This window comes from Osmerus eperlanus, chromosome 3 (genome assembly GCF_963692335.1).
Source record: "Osmerus eperlanus chromosome 3, fOsmEpe2.1, whole genome shotgun sequence".
NCBI classification, from domain to species: Eukaryota; Metazoa; Chordata; class Actinopteri; order Osmeriformes; family Osmeridae; genus Osmerus; species Osmerus eperlanus.
The window spans coordinates 4,524,182-4,544,838 of record NC_085020.1 but is presented as its reverse complement, the minus strand read 5'-3'; the positions used below and the strand labels follow the sequence as shown (position 1 = coordinate 4,544,838).

At 45.0% G+C, this 20,657-nt stretch overlaps 1 protein-coding gene across 3 annotated transcripts in view; it reads right to left on the bottom strand.

Annotated features, from left to right (window-relative positions):
• Nucleotides 1-14,033, bottom strand: part of uggt2 (UDP-glucose glycoprotein glucosyltransferase 2) — a 32,919-nt gene extending 18,886 nt beyond the window's left edge. For 2 of the 3 annotated variants that reach the window (XM_062456665.1, XM_062456666.1), the window contains exons 1-22: nt 13,968-14,033; nt 13,372-13,496; nt 11,212-11,294; nt 10,425-10,555; nt 10,128-10,240; nt 9,776-9,953; nt 8,412-8,508; nt 8,247-8,319; nt 7,908-8,008; nt 7,354-7,453; nt 7,002-7,062; nt 6,676-6,767; nt 6,336-6,486; nt 5,470-5,589; nt 5,088-5,173; nt 4,830-4,965; nt 4,357-4,488; nt 4,035-4,199; nt 3,747-3,870; nt 3,549-3,647; nt 2,504-2,598; nt 1,354-1,560 (exon numbers count right to left, since the gene is read on the bottom strand). In XM_062456665.1, coding sequence (XP_062312649.1) covers nt 1,354-1,560; nt 2,504-2,598; nt 3,549-3,647; nt 3,747-3,870; nt 4,035-4,199; nt 4,357-4,488; nt 4,830-4,965; nt 5,088-5,173; nt 5,470-5,589; nt 6,336-6,486; nt 6,676-6,767; nt 7,002-7,062; nt 7,354-7,453; nt 7,908-8,008; nt 8,247-8,319; nt 8,412-8,508; nt 9,776-9,953; nt 10,128-10,240; nt 10,425-10,555; nt 11,212-11,294; nt 13,372-13,496; nt 13,968-13,988 — 2,490 coding nt within the window. In that variant the 5' untranslated portion in view covers nt 13,989-14,033. Of the gene's footprint in view, nt 1-1,353; nt 1,561-2,503; nt 2,599-3,548; nt 3,648-3,746; nt 3,871-4,034; nt 4,200-4,356; nt 4,489-4,829; nt 4,966-5,087; nt 5,174-5,469; nt 5,590-6,335; nt 6,487-6,675; nt 6,768-7,001; nt 7,063-7,353; nt 7,454-7,907; nt 8,009-8,246; nt 8,320-8,411; nt 8,509-9,775; nt 9,954-10,127; nt 10,241-10,424; nt 10,556-11,211; nt 11,295-13,371; nt 13,497-13,727; nt 13,947-13,967 lie in introns of those variants that run through there. The other variant, XM_062456667.1, reaches the window with a different exon arrangement.
• Between the last annotated feature and the right edge of the window lie 6,624 nt (nt 14,034-20,657).

Sequence of the window (20,657 nt, the reverse complement as noted above, 5' to 3'; positions counted from 1 at the left end):
TCCCAGGCTGTCCAAAACAAAGTCTGCCCGGCGCTTTGATGGAAAGTATGATGTATTCGGGGCTGGAAATCACTTTGCTATTGACAAATCACTGACGTTCTGCATCACGGCGGCCTTTAAACGTAAATATTTCACGGCCGGAGAGACCCGAGCTGTCCGAACTGCACATGCATGGGAATCTAGGAGCGATCAATCAGTTTGCAATTAATCTAACAAACCTTTAATTAAACATTGGCCATTTTGTCCATAACAAATCAGAAGTGGGAGAGTGGGAGGGTTTGCACAGTCAGGTTATTAGTTTCTTACCCCCCTCTCCACCACCTCACCCCGTCCCACCCCAAAACCAGGTGAAATACCAATAATGTCAGCACAACTCAGTCAGCAGGTCTGTCAAGCAGCCAATAATAAACTCATATCCCCAGACTCTGGCTCCAGGTCCCAAACCACAGAGCCCCAGCCAGGTTGCAGCGAGCACCTGCCATGTCCAGACAAATCTTTCCCCTCTCTTTAAGGAGTCGTACTTGTCTCTCTCCCTCTGTGTATACGTATGCCTGTCTCTCTCTCTCCATCTCTCTCTCTCACTGTCCGTGTGTGCACCCATCTCTCTCTCCATCTCTCTCTCACTGTCCGTGTGTGCACCCATCTCTCTCTCTCGCTCTCTCTTTCTCTCTGCTACAGCCCCTGACTGATGGCTGCCCGGGTCATTTCCTGTCTCTAATGAGGACAGAAAGCCGGCTTTTCTGTCAGCAGCGCTGTAGATCGATCCCATGTACAAACAGCGCAGAGGGGCTCAGGACACCTGTGGTCGTGGGGTTACTGAGCCGGAGCAGGAAGAGTGACGGACAGGCTTGACGGGGCACATCTAACCCACACGGCCGTGAAGCGCTAGCAGGATCCCGGCTAGTCGGGCTCCCTCTGGGGGGTGGGGGGTGTGGGTAGATCAGGTATCCAGGAAGGAGGCCTAGTTAGAGATGCAGCACGTGGAGGCCGGCTCGTGCGCCGACTCTGACAGACGGAGTGGAACTGACAGGGAGCAGGCGGCTGCTTATGTGTCCTCTGACTGAGGGCCGGCGGACAGGCGCGCTCGGGCAAATGTATTCTGGGACGTGGTATCCAGGAGAAGAATAAGGGGAGGTATTCATCAATCACCATTTTTTCCGGGGCTGCAAGCTTTAATAGAGAGCATTGGGATAGAAGCGTTCACTGCCGGCTGACAGCAGGTAGAAAAAGAGAGTGTGAGGGCTTAGAATAGAACTAACAGATCTATGCAATACTTAAGGTGAGAGAGAGAGAAAAAAATAAAAACTAACTTATAACGGAATGAACAAATCGCAGCGTTCCTCCTGTTCTCACCTGCACCAGAAGGTCTTTCATCCTGGTGCCTTGCTGGAGGAGCAGAATGCTCTCCTCTCTGAGGACCTTGTGGAGGAACTCGGCTGCGACCTTGTTCTTCTGGGTGAGGAGCGAGGCCCAGAGAGCCCTGTACACCACCGTGCTCTCCTCGCTGGGCTTACTGCCGGGGTTAGCAAGCACGCCTACACGGACTCCAGGACTGGCCTTCTGCACACGGGAAAATACAAGTACACAGAGAAACGCACACACACACACACATAGAATCTCAGCATAGCAGTCGACCGAAGGTGGCAATAACTGAAAGGTGTTCCAAGGTCTTGCCTGTGCATCTACTGAAGGTGTGAAATATGTTGGAATTCAATTAGTGTCAGCATTGTTACATCTTTTCACTTAAAAGGTTACATATGCAATGCGTTTCCTATTAGCTTTGAAAGACAGCAGGCGGGGGGGGGGGGGGGGGGAACTTTATGAAAGCGTAAAGATTTCGTCTTCGATAACACTACTGCTGAAAAATGCACTTGGCATCATCGTTCGCCCCTAAGGGGAGTTCATAAAGTAGAAGCCCTCTATAATATTTTCCATGGCTCGCAGTGACCAGACCTTCACAAGCCTGCTAATGGCTACCCATCTCTGCCTCAGTAAAGTGAGGCATCACCTCTGGCTGTATTCTAAGTCAACCACAGAATATTTATGTGGGTGTTTATCATTGAACAACACGGGCTGCTTTTGTTTGTTCATGTCGGGCCAAGGTGAAAACACGTCCCAACAGAGATTCATTTCAGGGGAGATTCTGCGTGTCGGGGTGTAATTAACGTCTGGGGCTTACCTGGCTAGACTACATAAAAGAGATGAATTTGCATGGACATGCGCGTCAAGCAACCGCGAGTCGCTAATTAGGATTCTTAAAGCTACATTTATGCCAAAATTACTAGTCAGTCATCCTGAGCTATGGGAGATGCTTCAGCTTCACAGTTTTCAGAAGGCTTAATGAAAAAATAATATAAATAAAAAAATCCACTCCAAAGATTATTAGTAATTCATGTCTTGTAAACGCATGTGAAGTTTGGAAGGGGAGAGTGGGAGCGGAGCTTCTTTGAAGTGTGTCTGTGGCGGGGGGGGGGGGGGGAGCGAACACGCCGTCTGGGCTCACCGCGTGTTTCATGGCGTTGAGAAGCAGCCGTCTCCCCGGGGCCGTCTCCAAATCTCCCACGATCCAAACGGTCACTCCGCTGATCCCGTCCTCATCTGGGGAAAACCCAACGAATACCAATGACTGTCAGCTCTGCATCACACAGGTGGTCGCATTCAGGAAACTGCGGTCTCTATTGTCTAGCTCCACCGAGCCCTGGGCTTGCGTTTGACTAAGCCCCGGTTTTGCCTTGTAATTTAGGCCGATAGTTTGTTCCCCCCCCCCCCCCCCCCACATTTTCTTCCTCTCTCAGTCTGAATGTGACAGCTCCAGCGTGCTGGTTGGAGATGAAGGCTAACCCTTTAAAAGGGTCTTCACCCTGCCCTCCCACTGTCTGTGAGGTGCAGCACACAGGGACATTATATCTGGGTTATTTTCCAGTGAGAGAGAGACAAAGGAGAACAAAACGGAGAGGGAGACGAGTGTAAGGAGGGAGGGATGGAGGAGGGAGTGAGAGTGTGTGTAAGGGCGAGTGGGAGCTCATGGGGGATTGTGCCACCTGTCATGGCTTACTGTCTTCTTCCCTCCAGTCTTCTCAGCATAGTAAGTGAAACAGGGCCTTGGATTTCCTCACATAGATATGCGTTTGTGTATACACACACACACACACACAATATGTATGAATGAGAGAGAGACTGCTAAAGGGAGCAGAAAGCTGTGGGTCTGAGACTGGAGCCAGGTCACTGGCATGGTGCCAATCAGAGAGAGCGGCAATTATCTGGGGAGAAACGCACGCAGGCTGCTCGCCATTTCTAAAGGCCAATTTCATCCTTCCGCAGGCCCACAGGAACACGCATGCGGATCATTCGCGGAGCTTCCTCCCTGATGTTTGAGGAACAAACATTCCTCAGATGTGCTCGTTTAAGCCGCGCTGCTTTGTTGGAACAAATCATTTACACACTTGCTCAAACACATTAAACTACACCTCGCTGCGGTATCGACACGGAGGCGGGACCAATCAATTGGCAGCAGCGCCAGATGGCCAGAACAGCCGCCCGCCTCTCACCGTTTCTGGTGAAATACTTCATCTTCTTGGCGACGACGGCCGTTTGGTCCCTCGAGTCCAAGTAGGAGAACATAGTGGTGTCCTCCCAGTCATCCGCAACTAACGGGAGAAACCAAAACAAAGTGTCACAAACACACACAAGGCTCGACGCAAACAAACTCAGAACGCCACGTCTGAAGGGGGGTAGAAGCGTGTTACCGGGCGAAGCGGTGAAGTCCAGGTATGTTCTATCGGTGCTGAGAACCAGAGGGTTAACGCGAGACACCACATTAGGCTGGTCCATCAGATAGTCCACCACATCCGTCCCTTCAGTCAGCTGACCCTGTCAGCAGAAAACAGGAGAGGACGCTAGCGCAGGCACACTGACGATATCCCCAGACTGTTCATTATATCTAACCAGGTCACTCACAACCCCAACTTCATGACATGGCCAAGGAAGTAAACAAGAACACCCCTAACAAGCATGTTGTTCCAGCCGGCTCGTACCATGAAGACAGCTCTCTGGAAGAAGTTGGTGGCGTCCATGATGCGCTGCAGGATGACGGTCTCCAGTTCGTCAGGGTCCATCTCCTCGGGGCTCAGAGGAACGCCGTTAAACAGAGCCAGAGGGAGGGCGCCCAGACCGCTCTTCCTGTGGAACACGGCTCCTGCCTGGCAACACCCCCCCCGAAAAGAACACACAGTCAGGGTCCATGACGACAGAGTCTGCTAACCCCTGTGTTTTAATCATGATCGGGTTTTTTTTAATGCCACCCAAAACAGAATTTGTTTTTAGGTACTCTTGGAAAGACATCCTCATCTTGTATACCTTTCTTTTGTCGTCATACTCAGAATCCACCCCCAGGATCCTGGCTGCGTTGGCTTTGGGAAATTTCCTTTTCAGGTAGGCAGACACCGTATCGACAGACAGCGTCTCGCCGATGTCTACTTTGTTGTACATCTGCGAGAGAGGAAGAAAAGCAAAAACAACGTTCTGTGAGAGTTGAGCGTCGCTCTCCATTACATTCCGGGCGCTGTCGATACCCTCCATCTCAGGTTCCCTCCCAAGATGACCCCCCTCCCTCCTCCTCCCCTCCCCCCTCCTCATCCCCTCCCTCCTCCTCCTCCCCCCCTCCCTCCCGTCTGCTTCAATAGCACGTCAGGCAGCAGGCCAACACACGGACCACAATCACCAATATCTCACGAGTTGCATCAAAGGCAGCACTTTTTACAGGAAATGATTTCAGGATGAGTTTTGGATCAAACGGAGGGGTTAGAAGATGCCCGTGGGGAGATGCGTACCGCGGCCACAGACATTAGAGCCTGAGACATGTCGTACTCATCGGCGACGAAATTCAGCAGTCGGAAAAAGGCGACCCCGGCGTCGGAGAGGCCGTCCACCTCGTCCTCCGTGTTGACGACGAACACAAATCCGATCCTTTGGGGAAACGCGAGAAATATCAGATTTGAATTTGCAGATGCTGCCGAATGTGACCATGTGGCGCAGCTGACAGGTGTTCTGAAAACAAGTGTACTGTAACAGTGTCTGAGGCAGCACACCTGAGAGGGATCTTGTGTTTGTAGAACAGCTCAGCCAGCTTCACCAGTTCGACGCTGTCCTCCTGAACCGGGTCCAGAAACAGCACCTGTACACAGGAAACAGGTGAGAACACCGCCAGCCCGGCTCCTCAACTGGAATAAACACCTCTGATAATCAATTTACACAGACAATGTGTTGCCTCAGCCAAGACAAGAAACAATCAAATCTTTTCCATTTCAAAGCCTCAAAAAAAGACAACAACGGGATCATCGCAGCTCCGTTACTCAATCTCCTCCGCAGTCCAGGGGCAGCTGTTCCGGAGAGAATGAGTGACAATCTCCCTCGCCCTCCGCCCTCCGCCCACAGCCCACAGCTGAGCTCCCGGGGGGGGGGGAATCTCACCAGGTTGAAGAAATTGCGTCTGATCTGGCGGATCACCCCGGGGAACGTGGCTCTAAGGAGCTCCTGCAGGCTGGAGGGCCAGCTGCGATACATGGAGTCGTTCTCGATGTCATTCACCCACTGGAAATAAAACGCAAGACAAGAGAAAAAGACTGATTACATGGGCCGGCTTTCCCGGAGACCTTATCAGGAGGAAAAAGCCGATGGCCGTTTTGGATCTTAAAGATCAAATCGATTTCTAATCTAAATGCGCCACGCTGTGCCATAGCTAGATAGACCCATATTCCCAGAGAAGAAAGGCTTATGACCATTCTTCCCATGACTGAGGGGCGCACGCTGGGCTGTATAGATCTGTGTTGGGGGCGATAGACGTGCAGATGGCTACTGTGGCCAAAATAATCCATTACAGCCCAAACTGATACTAACAACACTCTCTTCTCCAGAACCTCAGAAACCTCCCAGAGAAAGAGCTCTCTCTCTCCCCCCCCCCCCCCTCCCATTCTCTTCATCCATTTCACTCTCTGGCAAACCAGACCAGCAACACCAGGGGGTATATTTGAAAGGCCTCACGGACAGACAGTGACTCTGATCGAAGGAATATATTTCAGACGGAATATCTAACGGACGTTCATTTGTTTTTTTTCTCAAAGTGTTTTGCATAACAAAATGGCCAAGGGGGGCCGAAATTAAAGTTTGCAAGTTTTTAATTTGATAGCTTTCTTTGGCTCCGGTCCCAGTACATAATCAAGGGTTTTGGCAGGCTAGGACTGCTGCAATACTCTGATGACTGATCCACTAATCCACATGCTGGTGCCAGACACTAAGACAAAGCACCTGCAATTCTGGGGTGGGCTAGGCTTTCTCACCGTCACGGCTGGGTGGCGGATGTCTAAGGCATAGTTGTCCTCCATAGGGCTCACAGGCAGTCTCAGCAGCTTGCCCAGGTTCTCTCCCTTGATGCCCAGGTTATGGAGGCCCTCCAGGATCCTGGCCTCTCCTCTGATGATGTCCAAGATGCTACCAAAAGGCGAGATCACAGGTCAGCTTTCATCCAGCCTGCCAGCAGGATGTGCGAGCACATGCTAGCAAGGCTAACTGGGATCCTGTCGTTCCAGGATGCCAGCTCTGTGAAGCGCCTCCACAGAGACGGCCCAGGGAGGGGGCAGGGGGTAGACCGACTGCTGCTCCGCCCTGCTGGGCTCCTACCTGAAGGGGTTGTGAACATCCAGATCAATGTGCAGCCCATTAATGAACAGCCCCCCGTCTCCAGGATGGACACCCATGGTCTCGCTCAGGCGCTGCAGGAACAAACCCATTGCTGTTAGTCCAGTGTGAATCAAGCCTCCATAAATCTGCTTGTCTGATTAGTATACTGGTCAAACTTTAGGTTAATAACCAGAGAAGAGCATCAGTTCAGGAACGACTGTGGCGAACACTTATGACAAACAGGACGTCTCCAAAAAGAAGATTTGGTAGACAAAGTGCCAAGAATCCTGGATCTTTCTCCCAGGATTCTGCTTATGACGTCACACCTTTTGGTTCTCCTCAATTTCTTTTCTCATTTCTTGGTTTACAGCCACTCTTGTCAGTGATCTGTGGGAACAGTAAAACATGTACAGTCACCATCAGCTTTTTCTACATCCCCGGCGAGCAGTAAAAACCCATTTTTAATCTCCCAAATCTGTGGGTCGTCAGATGGTATATCTGCAGCTGACTCCTTGTAAACACAAGCTCCAAGCTTGACTCAGCACTTCTAAGTTGTTCCTCATAAGAGCTGTCTGGTGCCAAAAACAAGCCGACAACGGAAAGACCGATTTAGTCTCCCATGTCGGAAGAGGTGGATTTCTGACACGTTCTGAGGCAGGATGAGGTGCCAAGTCTCACCTGGCTTTGCTGGGGAAGTTCTGGCTGAGGTCCCTCAGTTGCTTCAGAGCCTCGTACTTTGGTACAGACATCACCCTGGCCGCCGCCTGGAAACTCAGATCTGTCGGATGAAACGTGAGCCTTATAAGGTTTGGGTTGACGACAGAACGCATCGTGTTCCTTTGAATCTAGTACCAATCCACAAAATCCCTGAGAATCTCCTCCCTTTGCTATGTCACGCTGCGTTTAACTCGTTAAATGAAGCATGACTAAAAGCTCCAACCCCCTGAAATGAACGCTAATCATTTAAATCGAACTTCAAATGTTCAAAGCAACACAAGCCCTGTGCTTTAGGAGCTAAATGAAGCCAGGCCCTTGCAGCAACTTAGATTTTTTTTAAGCGCACTTTCTAATAATATGTCTCATTGATTTACTGTATGAAGCTCAAGCACACACTCAAGTGATTTACTTTATCAAAAACGACTAAAAAGCCACTACAGGAGCCTGCTGCTCAGGGCCCCGGTTCTGTTTGTCAGCCAGATTAACCTACGAGGTACTCGACGGAGCTGGAGTACCTTGCAGTTCCCACACTTTGAGGGGGGCCATATCGTTGGTGCTCTCCAGAAGATGCTTCCGGAGCTCCCCAAGCTGCTCCTGAAGCTCCGGGTGGGACTTCCTGGGGATGGAGAGGTGTGTGTGTGTGTGTGTGTGTGGGGGGGGGTCAGGGAAGGTGACACAAATGTCACTCAAACGACTACCACAGTTAGACGTTTCGGACTCATCAAGCAGCCTTGTGTGGGACAACGACTGTGTTCTACCAATCTATAACTGCAGGAATGTGCGCAGATACTGGCCATTCTTGTCATAGCTGACTATTGAAAAATGTCTATTGAAAGGACAGTTGAAAGACTTACTTTAATTTTCCAAAAAGGAATCCTTGGACTTCATCAAAGTCCTCCTCCTCTGTGTTTACAGCCACTTTTGAATCTAAAGCAATCATGGCAACGTATAGAATTTCACTCTTCCCATAAGGTGTTTATTACTATTTCTCTATACAAAGTAGCCAAGAAGATACCCACCTTTCACTTTGGTGTCATCCACAGCTTTATATTCAGTGCTTTTAATGGCCAGTTCAACACCATATCCAGACAAAAGCATGTGTTGAGGCTTCGGATCCTAAAGAAAAAAAAAACAACCAAAAGGAATATGATCTGAAGGGAGAACAGACACGTTGGCACAGATGACGAAGCAAGAGCAAAACCTAAGCCCCTGAAAGGAAGAAACCCGGCCGAACTATTTCTCTTCTTTATATGTGAACATGAACCCGCCACGGGACACAGACTGACATTTCAACCGTGACACTAATGCCCCCGTGATCAAAAGACTCCCCCTGCATTCCTGACACACGAGGCGGCTCGAGCACACCGTCTCCGCCACCTACACGGTGGCTTGCTGATCTCCCCGGCATCTCTGAAAAGAACACATTACTGCAGCAGCACACAGAGCCAGGCCGTCTGCGTTTCAGACGCTAACTGTCCACAGTTATACGTTTTCTTCTGCCTAAACGCTGGCGGAGAATGCAACCCATCTGGCTGTACACCGTTGTGACCTTGGCTTTTGTGCACGTAGCTCTTACAACTGCAATTGCCTCCCAGGGAAGTTTATTTTATCCCAAGGTGCAAATAACGTTTTGATTGTGAACATAATCAAAAGAAAATAGATGACGTCTATCGAGCTACAGAAGCTAAACAGATCCAGATAGAAATTCGAAATTTCTACCTAGAAGACAACAGACCTCAGAACACAGTGGATGTCACTTGAAACAACCCAGTTCAAATCTATGAGAAGAATCCCTACAGGGCTAGAATAAAATACAGTATGAAATGGTGATGTCAATATTCTTCCCTGGTTCACTGAGTATGTTCTCAATACTGCCAAGTAATAAGTGACCGAGACTTCTGAGGCTCGATCGAGTTCACGATCCTGACAGCTGACAAGCTCCTAGGCAAGAACAGAGTGTTGCAAATACTGAAGGCTCACAGTTCTTCTTATAGCATGAAAAGAGTCCTATCTGGCTTTTGTCATTATTTACAAAGGAATAATAATATCGTAAATGAGTTGGCAACTAGTACTCCTCTTCTCTCGTAACTCAGGAGATGTTATTAGTTAACCTAAACAGTTATAGTCCTTAAAATGTATACGCCTTTTTCAAATTCTTCAACACAAATTTATACAATGGTAAAATCGGCCTACACATTTCTACCGAGGTTACATCATTCGGATCAATCCTCTAGCAGGTATTCAAAACAACCAATACACAGGGTCATATTCGCTCTACGTGCTCAATTAGCTTTTAAATCACATCAAATAAGAAGTCAAATTTCAATGTAAATCGTCTCATTGCTCCAGAGAAGGACACCAGGACGGCAGGGCCACAACTCACCGCTACGTAGTGACGGAGAACATACAGGAGAGAGCCCTCCACAGCCTTCTCAGACAGGACCTTGTGGAAGGAGTTGAACTTCCCAGTGCCAATTTCTGCATACAAAATCACCACTGGGACTTCAGTCTTGTTGAGTCCTGGGTATCTGTGATCATGCTTGTATATGTATGGCTTAGGCCTGCAAACACACATGGAAACATGGTTAGAAGCTCTGGTTTCGAAAGAATCGGAGCGGGCGATCCGTCCTGTGAATACAGTGTTAAAAACCTCGAGGCTGACAAGTAAACATGTGGAGGGACTGCAGAGTATCTGATGCTCGCATGGAGGGGTTGACAATGAGAAGCTGTGTTACCGGCGTGCAGCAGCCTTCAGGAGTTTCTTCATGTCCTTGGTGCTACAGCTTTGTTGACCATGGATAGACACAAAGGCAGGGCAAGCCTTGGGCGGCGGCTCATCACTGGCAATCTGTCAGAAGAAGGGGGAGAACAACTGTAGGAATCAACAACCAATGACCAACAATAACACAAAAACCCCTACTAAACAGCAAACCTCTTTATGATACCAAGAATAACTTTGCCCCCCTCAATAAGCCCAAGTGGCCATTAGACATGATTGTAAGCGCCGTGGTTCGAATGGTACATGGTCCTACCTGCTGGGATGCAAAGACTGCTGGAGAGTAGGCCCTCAGAGACAGAGCAAATCTCAAGAGACTGACTTGAAGATCTGTCTGAAACTGGCCAGCCTTCTTGATGATCAAGTTGTAATATGATCGCACTGACTCTGCGGCAGAGGCAACCAAGGGTATCAATGAGTGAGGAATGAACGTACAGCATAAACTCCATACTGAGGAGTCAGATGGCTGAGCGGTTAGGGAATCGGGCTAGTAATCTGAAGGTTGCCAGTTCGATTCCCGGCCGTGCAAAATGAGGTTGTGTCCTTGGGCAAGGCACTTCACCCTACTTGCCTCGGGGGAATGTCCCTGTACTTACTGTAAGTCGCTCTGGATAAGAGCGTCTGCTAAATGACTAAATGTAAATGTACTGTACATTGGAAGCGCAGTAAGATCTTGAAGTATCTTTAAGATCTCATCTTAATATTTTTATTATTTGGCTTTCGAGTCAGTTTAGGGTCACTCGTGCTTAATTGTTTTGTTTGTCTGTTGTTTGCCTTATTTTACAACTTTGTACAGCACTTTGGTCAGCGTTGGCTGTTTTTAAATGTGCTTTATAAATAAACCGACTTGACTTGCTGGGACAAAAATGAAATCATGTTGTTTAGGTTTAATTTGATGATTTGAGATACATCTATGCTATTTTATGTAAATTAATTGGGTTGAAGGTCACACACTGATTCTGAAATGTTACAGAATTACCCAAACCAATTGATACAATTTTATTTTGTGTTTACTGTCGGGGTCATGATTGATACTCACATACCTCCATTCTTGTACACTGTCAACTCTTTAACAGTTTCAACAAACTGCCAGAATTTCTCATTCCCATCTTCTCCAATGAACTCACTACACAAAAGAAGTCAAATGAGTAAAACATGTTAAGCTAGAGAGGGTACAATTTCTGGGGAAATTGTAGGGTGTGCTGCTTGCGTCGGTTGCAGAGGGGTCCGTTTTTAATGACATTTTTAAAACTGATATTTCTGTATATTTTATATAAAAAATGCATAGCCTACTTATTATTTATAAAGATTACATAGATTTAAAAGCATATTTTTTTCTGCTCATTTACAACTGAAAATACTAAGAGTGAAGAGTAGAATGAAATAGATGTCTTCTCATTTCCCCTGCAAAAGGGAATGGTGATCAGCAGCCTAATAGTTTAATCAAAACGAATACATTTGGCAGACCGGTGTAAAATGGACCTAATATCTATGACTTAAACGTCATTTTAAGTTTTTCCCTTCTCGTGATATTTTCAGGAATTTAGCCTACTCATATTGCATTCATTCATTAATAAAGAACACCTTTTGAAGATTATTCTAACAACGACGTTACCAGCAGATTCCATCTGAGATATCTCAGATGGAATCGCGATTCAAACAGTACCATCTGCTAACTGAAAATATGCCCCCAAAAACGTAAATAAGCTTGACATTTATTTAGGGGAAAATCCCTCATTCATAAAAATCTCAGTGGTAGCGATCATTGTCAGTAACGAGGCAAAACGCGATATAGCCTTGTGTGGACAAGCTGCCCCGGTAAATTGTAGCTTGTCCAGTACAGTACTGGACTGTGTTCGTCTTGGTAGCGATTGCGTTGGTTGAATTCGATTTAACGTTCCGTTGTACGGTTTAGGCTTAAATGAATTATTTTCATGAACAGATTGACGTTTAGGCTGTGGCAATGGAGTTCAGGTTAGTAGTCACTACAGTAGTCAGATATTTTCACCTATTGAAAGACTTTTGATTTAAGTAAGGGTAGTGCCGAACATGTGCCGCCGTTTGACTTCCTACAGTACTGTAAACAGCTGTGGAGATGTTTTTGTTAGCGACTAGGCTACAGCGTTGCAGTGAGCTACACTGGTTTGAAACCACAGGTAATGATAATTTCACCCACAAATCGTTTACTTGTAATCGAATGTCATAATAAATCCTACAACGGAAATGTATTTGTGAGGAATGTTTATTTTAATGATTGAAAACAGATGCATCATAGACCGCTGTAGGATGTGTTGCCCGGGCAACAGAGGCTAATGTCATGATGCTAATGCTTCAGTGAAATAGTAGACTACTGTTTCCGAAAGTAGATGTACTTCCTTAATAATATCAGCTTATATTGTACATTACACATCACAATTGTGTGTCATATCACAAAGTAAAATTAGCAAATAGTTATCACCCAGGCCTCTTTGCTTGTGGCGTTTCTGCAGCTGCCTTGCAGTAAAGCAGTCAGCCTTGCTATCTCCCAGAAGTTAACGAGCTTCTAAACTAATGTTCTGCTAGAGATAGTCACGCGAGTTTTCGTGACGTTAGTGACGTTATAGCGTCAGTGACTGTGGCTAGCAAGTTAGCCACCTTCACTTTTCACCACAAAAACTTAATTTCTACTTAAACCGTCCAACGGAACGTAAATACAAATACAAGCAACTCAATCGCTACCAAGACGAAACTTTTGACACCTAGGTTGTCTATGTAGTCCAAATATTGACTGAGACTTATGGGTGGGAAAATCAACAATAATAATAAAGAAAGAAATATATGTGAGAGAACAAAGGTTGTGCCCTTGCCGAAGGCAACGCACACCCAATAAAGTATAGTTAAAAAACTTTAAAACCAGCAACATGTTTTGTCTAAACAAATCCTATGTAACATTTGTCCTCTTTTCAATACTCCACTCCTGTATGTACCAGTTTACTGTGCATAGCTACTAATCCCACTTTGCTCCCTTCCACCCACCTGTTTGCTATTAAAGATAATTGCTTAGCCTTACGGTCATGCTAGCTGAACATTGCTGTCAACATAATGCAGCTGCAGTTCGATGTATTTATAGGTCTTGGTTAAAAATGAAAATAAATCAGCAAGCATACAATATTTTTAAAGTGTAGAAAAAAGGTAAATGTAGCGTACAACAAAAAAAACTCCACCTTGTCTCCAAAAGAAAAGGCGTCATGCTCCACTTGGCTTTCAGACTGGCAGAGACTCCTTTGGAAGCTGATACACGCTGGATGTTCATTAAGAACAGTGACAGCAATAAGACGTTTCTCATCCTCTGAAATGAAAAGATCAGATCAAATGAATACAGTAGCCTACAAAATGAGATTTAGGGCCAACCGCAACAATCATCATCAGCTTGTATCCTCTTGACTAGGCTTTGTGCCACGTAGCGGTAATGCTAATGGATAGGTGCAGGCAGATATGGAATGACAAAATGGATATGCAGACATTATACATTTACTGTGGCATGCCAATGTTTCAATTATATAGTAGTAGTATATCCTACTTGTATTTGTACTTAAATTTAGCTAGCATTCAGGCATCTATTCATCTGAACCACAAGCAGTTTGAAAGCCTGAGTGGTACTTTATGAATGAACGTTCAGGCAGCGATTTTAGTGAGATCAAAATTTGTAAACTAAATAGTCTGCTGCCTTTACTGCGGACAAATGTTGCAACATTAAATCCATGTCAAGTCACAATTTCGCTCGTTGAAATGTGGACAACGTAGTCTTATCCTTTCTTACCCCGTAAATGCTCGCTGCCATTGAGAGGTCCTTTGCTATATACACATCTAACGTGTTCTTTGTGCTTACAACCCTTAACTAAATACTAGTTAGTTATTATTTTCACCGAATTATATACTATATACCACACGTCTTTGTATGGTGTGATTTTGTTTTATTTTTTATAATAACGAAGTTTGACAACAATATTTTTTTATCAGGCAATGCTATTGACACCTACTTTTGTGATGAGCGCCACGCTAGTTCAGAACTCTCAAGCTCGCAAACCGGGGATATTGATTTGAGGCAACTGTGCCTACTTGGTGTAGCCTAGATGTGGAGTAATGTTTAGAAACATTCTGAATGCAGTGTTCAAACAAATAAATCTGGATTTAATACATTAGCATACGCGCCCTAGTTAGGCAACTATTTGTCTATGTAATGTGCTATTTTGAATTTAGACTTAATTGCTGCCTTGTTCCGTCATAATTTAGCCTACTAATAACTGAACACTTTTCACACCAATATTTCGTACGCTGTACAACAAGCTATTATCCACAGTTGGCTGCTTGCGGTTCCTGAACAATTCGAAGCCTACTGTACAGTCATATGACTGATATGATATGTCATATGATAGTTAACTTTAGCCTGGGTTGGAACTGTCCATGGTGCCTAAATTAATTCTGATAAATTGCATCCTGGACTAACAAAGACACCACTATACATGTAGACTACATGTTAATGAAATAGCCTAAACTATATTTGAATAGCCCACGTGTAGGTTATCCTTAATATAATTTATTTTACTCCTATTTTTTACATAAAGTCAAACTTACAATGTTAGTTTAATGCTATTTACTTTCCTGAAAGACTAATACATCTTAATTCGAGACATAAAACGACCTCAATTATTCTCTTAATGGCTGGTAATGATGCAAACTCATCGCTTAGTTTCCTAAAATCTAATGTGTCTTTATAGAACTGAAGCCATGTCAATACGGTTTTGAACGTTATCTGCTTCGTCTGCCTTTTTCAGATAAGGATAGCTATAGGCAACGACAAGTGCATAACGTGTTCTGTCCATCGGCACAGCATCTTCGAAGTAGAGTGTACAGTGACAAGAACCGGGATTCTGAGGATGCTACAGAAGATTCCATCCCACTGTAATCGAAAGCCGCAGTCGCTCGCCTCCTCATACGCATGCTTTGGGCATGTGTATGAAATTGTGCGTGTCGTCGGTGAAAGATATCGACGTTTGTGCTGCATAATCCTAGCAGACAACTCTTCAGATTGGTGATGAGTCGAAATTCGACGGGAGAGTAAGTCATATTTAGAGATGACTTATTCCAACTATAGATAGTCAAGCATAGGGAGGTCTTTTTTGTGCAGCTCTGAAATATCGCTTGTGAAGTTGGACATCCACCGGGAGAAGTAACCCAAATGCATTGAGGTGTTTGTCAAATCTTACATTACACAGTGTGCTCAGGACATGGAGTACGGTGTTTTAAAGGAACATAAAGGTAGGCTACCTGTTTAGACCAGATTATGCCTCTCAGAGTATACCGTTACCAAGTAGTATAAACCGTGTGTGATCAACATGTGGCACTTATAACATCCATAGAAATCATTATGATGGTGTATCAAGAAGCCGCTCTTGAAGATACCTCATGTAATTATTCCCACTAATGGAAAAAAACACCTGCTCGTTATAATGGATGATAAATCCAGTAAACTACTCCTGGTTCCTATTTTAGCTGTTCTTTTTGTAATGATAGGCTATCAGTATATATGTCCGGCTGGCAGCAACTCTTGCCACTTTAAAACTGAAGAAAATTTGAAAGGGATCAGTTTACTTTCCACCCCATATCGGACAACAGATGACTTTTACAGAGATCAAGACCTGGAGGAAGACAGTCCGCCTAAATTGCCCTCAAAATTCAACTTCACAGAGCGAGACCTTGAGCGGCACGTGGAATTCAACATCAAAGGAGATGATGTGATAGTGTTTTTGCACATTCAGAAAACCGGTGGAACAACGTTTGGAAGGCACTTAGTTAGGAATATTCGTTTGGAGCAGCCTTGCGACTGCAAGCCTGGGCAAAAGAAATGCACATGCCACCGACCGGGGAAAGAGGAATCTTGGCTGTTCTCGCGGTTCTCTACCGGTTGGAGCTGTGGGTTGCATGCAGACTGGACAGAACTAACAAACTGTGTACCCGTCATCATGGACAAGAAGGAAGCCCAGAAGAATCGAAGGTATACTCCTATTATGTTTGTGTGTGTGTGTCTGTGTGTCTGTCTGTCTGTCTGTCTGTCTGTCTGTCTGTCTGTCTGCCTGACTGTATCTGTGTGGGCCACTTGCAAAGTGCACAACATTGCATTGAAGGGAGGTTCAGAGTAAATTCTGAGAATCCATGAGATTTATTGATAAAACCACTTCATAATTGTCATTTAAACAAACAAAAGCCTTGATACTACATGGTGGTCCTCCATTTACTCAGTTTTAATCTTTTCATCTTATTAATTACCTGTGGTAGAATCTTTTCATATTTATAATTTTCACCTGGGCTGTTTTTTATTTATTATACATAGGCAACCTCCTTTTCTCAAGGGTAATTGTCTTTCCAAACTATCTGCTTGCTTTTTCAAAATGTTTTCCTCAAGAAAATCTCTACAGTAGTTACTTACAATAGTAAGTAGAAATAACAATGTGATATAATGAAAACGATAACAATACTGTTGTTATCATTCACCGTGCTATCCACCCCTTATCTTTTCTTGAGCGTGCTCTTGAAATGACCTGCCATCACTGTGCAACAATGTGTGAGATCATCGCATTCCTCCAAAACCCAGAACCTGCACAGATCCTTGCTGTTGCCTTGTAGTCTTCAAGCCCATAAAAAGCACAATAACCTCAAAGCTAGATGGTATAACACCTTTGCTAACAAACCCGTACATTCTGAATCAATGTTAACAACTGGAGTGACTTCATGATTAAGCTAAGTACTCATAACAAACAATGTAGTCCTTGATGTCCAATGAGTGCAGAAATACAGACTTGCTAGATGGGGTTAGCCAATTAAACTTTTTCTGAATAAGTGTGTGTTTGAAATGAAAGCCCAATCTGCATCCTTCATTAAAAGGGATGAATGATATCTTGAAAATGTTTCTACGTCCTGTAACTGAAATGGATGGTGTGAGTCAACTGAGAGTACAGTATTCCAATCACAGCTTCTTATGTAGTTAGGAGCAAGTATATGAATTATACAGTACTGAGTGTCTTGGAGTGTGCTCATTGCTGTTGCAGTACTGTAATAAATGTTAATGCTTCGAATCCAAAAGTCACAAAACAGAATTTAATCAACCAGACCCAGTAGCTTCAAACCCAACATAGATAGACGGTAAAGGGCTTGCAGTAGGGATCGATTTTTCTCAGTGGCCTTTTATCCTTATGATCGAGGGAATCCATCTTTGTCCAGTCTTTAGTTTAAAGAGGTTAAAATAGTTGGCCAGTAGACCAACACACACTCACACTCTCATGCAGGCGTGCACCTTCACCCCTCGGCCTTTGAAGTCTGGAGAAGACGACTGATGTGATGCTGGGTCTGTTTCTATAATGTTGCTTTTTATCTTCTTGATGATTAATACACATCTCAACATGTCATAAATTCCTCATACATAGGGCATAATTTTAGAGTAACCTAGAGTAATATTTACTGTTCTCATTAAGCATTCAGTAGGATTCAGTAATGAGCATTTAATCAATAAACCAAAATAATTACCTTAGGATTTGTATGCCCCACAAAATATGAGTTATACAGATACTACTGTAGTTTGTTTTTTTGTTTGTTTATTAAACAACATTAACTTAACATGACCATCATTCTTTCATTCATTCTTAAAAAAATAAAATCTATCTGTAGACTCTGTAGACTCGCATTTATAAGTTTCCCCAGAGACTATACTGTATGTTCCAGACAATGGTGATAAGAAGCCCCAAAAAAGTTACACCTATAAAACAGATTTAATGCTGGGACTGCAATGTTTGTAGATGAGAAAATTCCTATAGGCTTTGAAGAAGAAAAATACAATCGTGCACTAAACTGCAAGGACATGAGCACATGATTTATTTCTGCAGTGCCAAGTGTTTCCTTTACTCGTGGAAAGAGCCTACTGGATGCGACAGCTCCTCGTTTCACAGTCGCAGCATCTATTCTGTTCTCTCCCTGCTCCGGCCCTTCTCCTCGCTCCTAAAGGGGCCTGGACTTCAGAAGCACATTAGTCCTGAGATATAAACGTCACTTGCTACTGTGCTCTCAACCAAACTGAATGCCACTGTAATGCCTGTGTTGGTGAGCGATGCAGCGCGTTGGCTTTTTAAATTTTTGTACAGAGATGGTTTTTTATCTCTAGTCTGGGTGTAGTCTCTTTTTATGTGGTGAAATTGTCTACTAATGGTCATCATTTCAGAAATGAATATAGGTTTTTAATAATGCAACGCTTTAAATGAATAAATTGAGGCATAACATGAAGAGCTGCACAAATAACAGCTCACTTAACCACGAGTTACAGCTCCAGCACTCATCTAATTCACCTCACTAATCTGAAATTTACCTCAGGACGTCGCACGACTGCTCAACAAGGCTCACTAGTTCTGGGTTGCATTGAGGTTGTTTTTCACGGCCAAAAACAGATAGCATGCCCTTGTTTTACGGTCGAGAGCCCCTCAGACGGAGTGACTGTCTGCTGGCTGTCCAGGCCAGTCACCCTGCCACCGACAGCCCTGAGATGGCAGCTACGGGGGTCGGGGGTGGGGCAGCGGAGGCGCAGTCCGCCTGGCGTGGCGTGGCCTTTTCAGCCGGGCAGGGTGCGGCACGCAGAGAGCCGGTCGCACGGTCCAGGAAAGGTCAGGCGTGTCAGAGCAGATCAGGCTGGTGTCCTGCAGTGGGGCTCTGTGGGAGTGTGTCGCCAGTCAGGGGAGCAGCAGAGCAGGCAGGCCAGCGTATCAGCTGGGGCTTTAGGGAGAGGGAGACCACAGAGCTGTCCTCTTATGTTTCGGTGTTGAGAGCAGCATGTTAATATGAGAGTGGCTGGATGCATGATTTACAATTGCCAGAGCGTAATGAGAGCCAGGCACCAGCTTTTCTCACGCAAGGAGATAATGGGCATTTATTTTTCTTGCTTGAGTCATGTCAAATCAAAGCTACCTGATGACAGGGGTGTGTCTCTAGCTGTAAGTATCTCTAGTGATCCGGTCTTTGTGCTTGATGTCTATCCTGTCATTGATGTCGATGGAAGATCTTTACAGGCCATGCAGTTTATTCTGTACTGTTACTGTACAAACAAAAAATACTGTTCAAGACCACCATTATGTTTTTTATATAATTCCATTCTACTGAGAACATGGTAGCCAACAGGGTACTTCTCAACAGAACACCAAGCTGCCTCCCTCTGTGTTTCCTCATAGAGAGCATCCTCTGCTCCTCTCTGTCCTTGTTGCGAGGGCTTCTGGTCCAACGTGAGCAGCATACAGCCACAAAACATATGACCCCCAAGACTCAACAGCTCAAACAGAAACCTGCCCCGGGGAAACGCTGCTTCCTGGAGAAAAGCAGCAAAGCCAACCAAGTGGAGCCTTTTAAAGCACCACCAGAGAAACTCTGGAATCAGCCAGACAGACTGCTGTGGATTCTGTCCTCTTTCCTGATTTACCCAGACTCTCTGTCCTTCTTCTAATTATTGACAGTGCCATTGCAAACTTGGTGAAACGGCAAATCAAAGCTTAACCCCGGCAAATGACTTGGTCATGCAAAGTTACAAGCTGGAAACTTCCGTTTCATTGATTTACTAATGAACGCAGCCCTAATTACAGTCATAACGTGTTTTTTTTTAAATGGATTAGCAATCTTTGACTTTGTCAGCATCTTCCTGTGTAGTTTTGTGTGTACTTCCATAGTTGCTTCCATTTTCAGTATAGATTTTTTTGTTGTTGGTGACAGTTAAGATTTTTCTTCTGAAAAATAAGTGGACGACAATATTCATGTATCAAATATTGGGTGCCTCAGATTTCTGCACAGTCCTGTATATACAAAAACAACTTCATATGTGTTAAACAAAAAGCCAGGTATGGAGACATTGAAGTACAGTAGAAGCACTCAGTGCTTTGAATCCATTAGTTTTTCGATTCCAGCATTGGTGTGTGTGTGTGTGTGTTAGTCTCTGTCGGTATGCGTGTCTTCAACCCATGCTACGTGCAGTACAGTAATAGCTGCTCTAGCATTTCCCCTTGGACATTTAGAAAAGTATAGATTCACAACCTCTTCATTTCCAGGCCAATCAGAGTAATGAGGCACCTGCAGCAGCAGTAATGGGCCATTATTACTCACCAGGCACACCGATGACATGCTCCAGCCACACTACCTCCCGAGCAATACCCAACATAATATTGTATTCATTACAGCCAACGCAGATAGGGCTGCAATTACTGTGTGGCCCTTACCGCTTACTGCTCCAAAGACCAGACTTACAGTATGTCTTACTGTTTCCACCACCTGCTTACTACATACTGTAGACCTCTGCTAGGCATCTGTCTGGACATGCAGGGTGAAGACCACAGTGACCTGGACCAGGTCCAAATGCCACTACTGTTTTTTTTTTACCACTGTTCTACTCTGTCTCTGGAGTTGTAATAGGACAATATTCTGTCACATA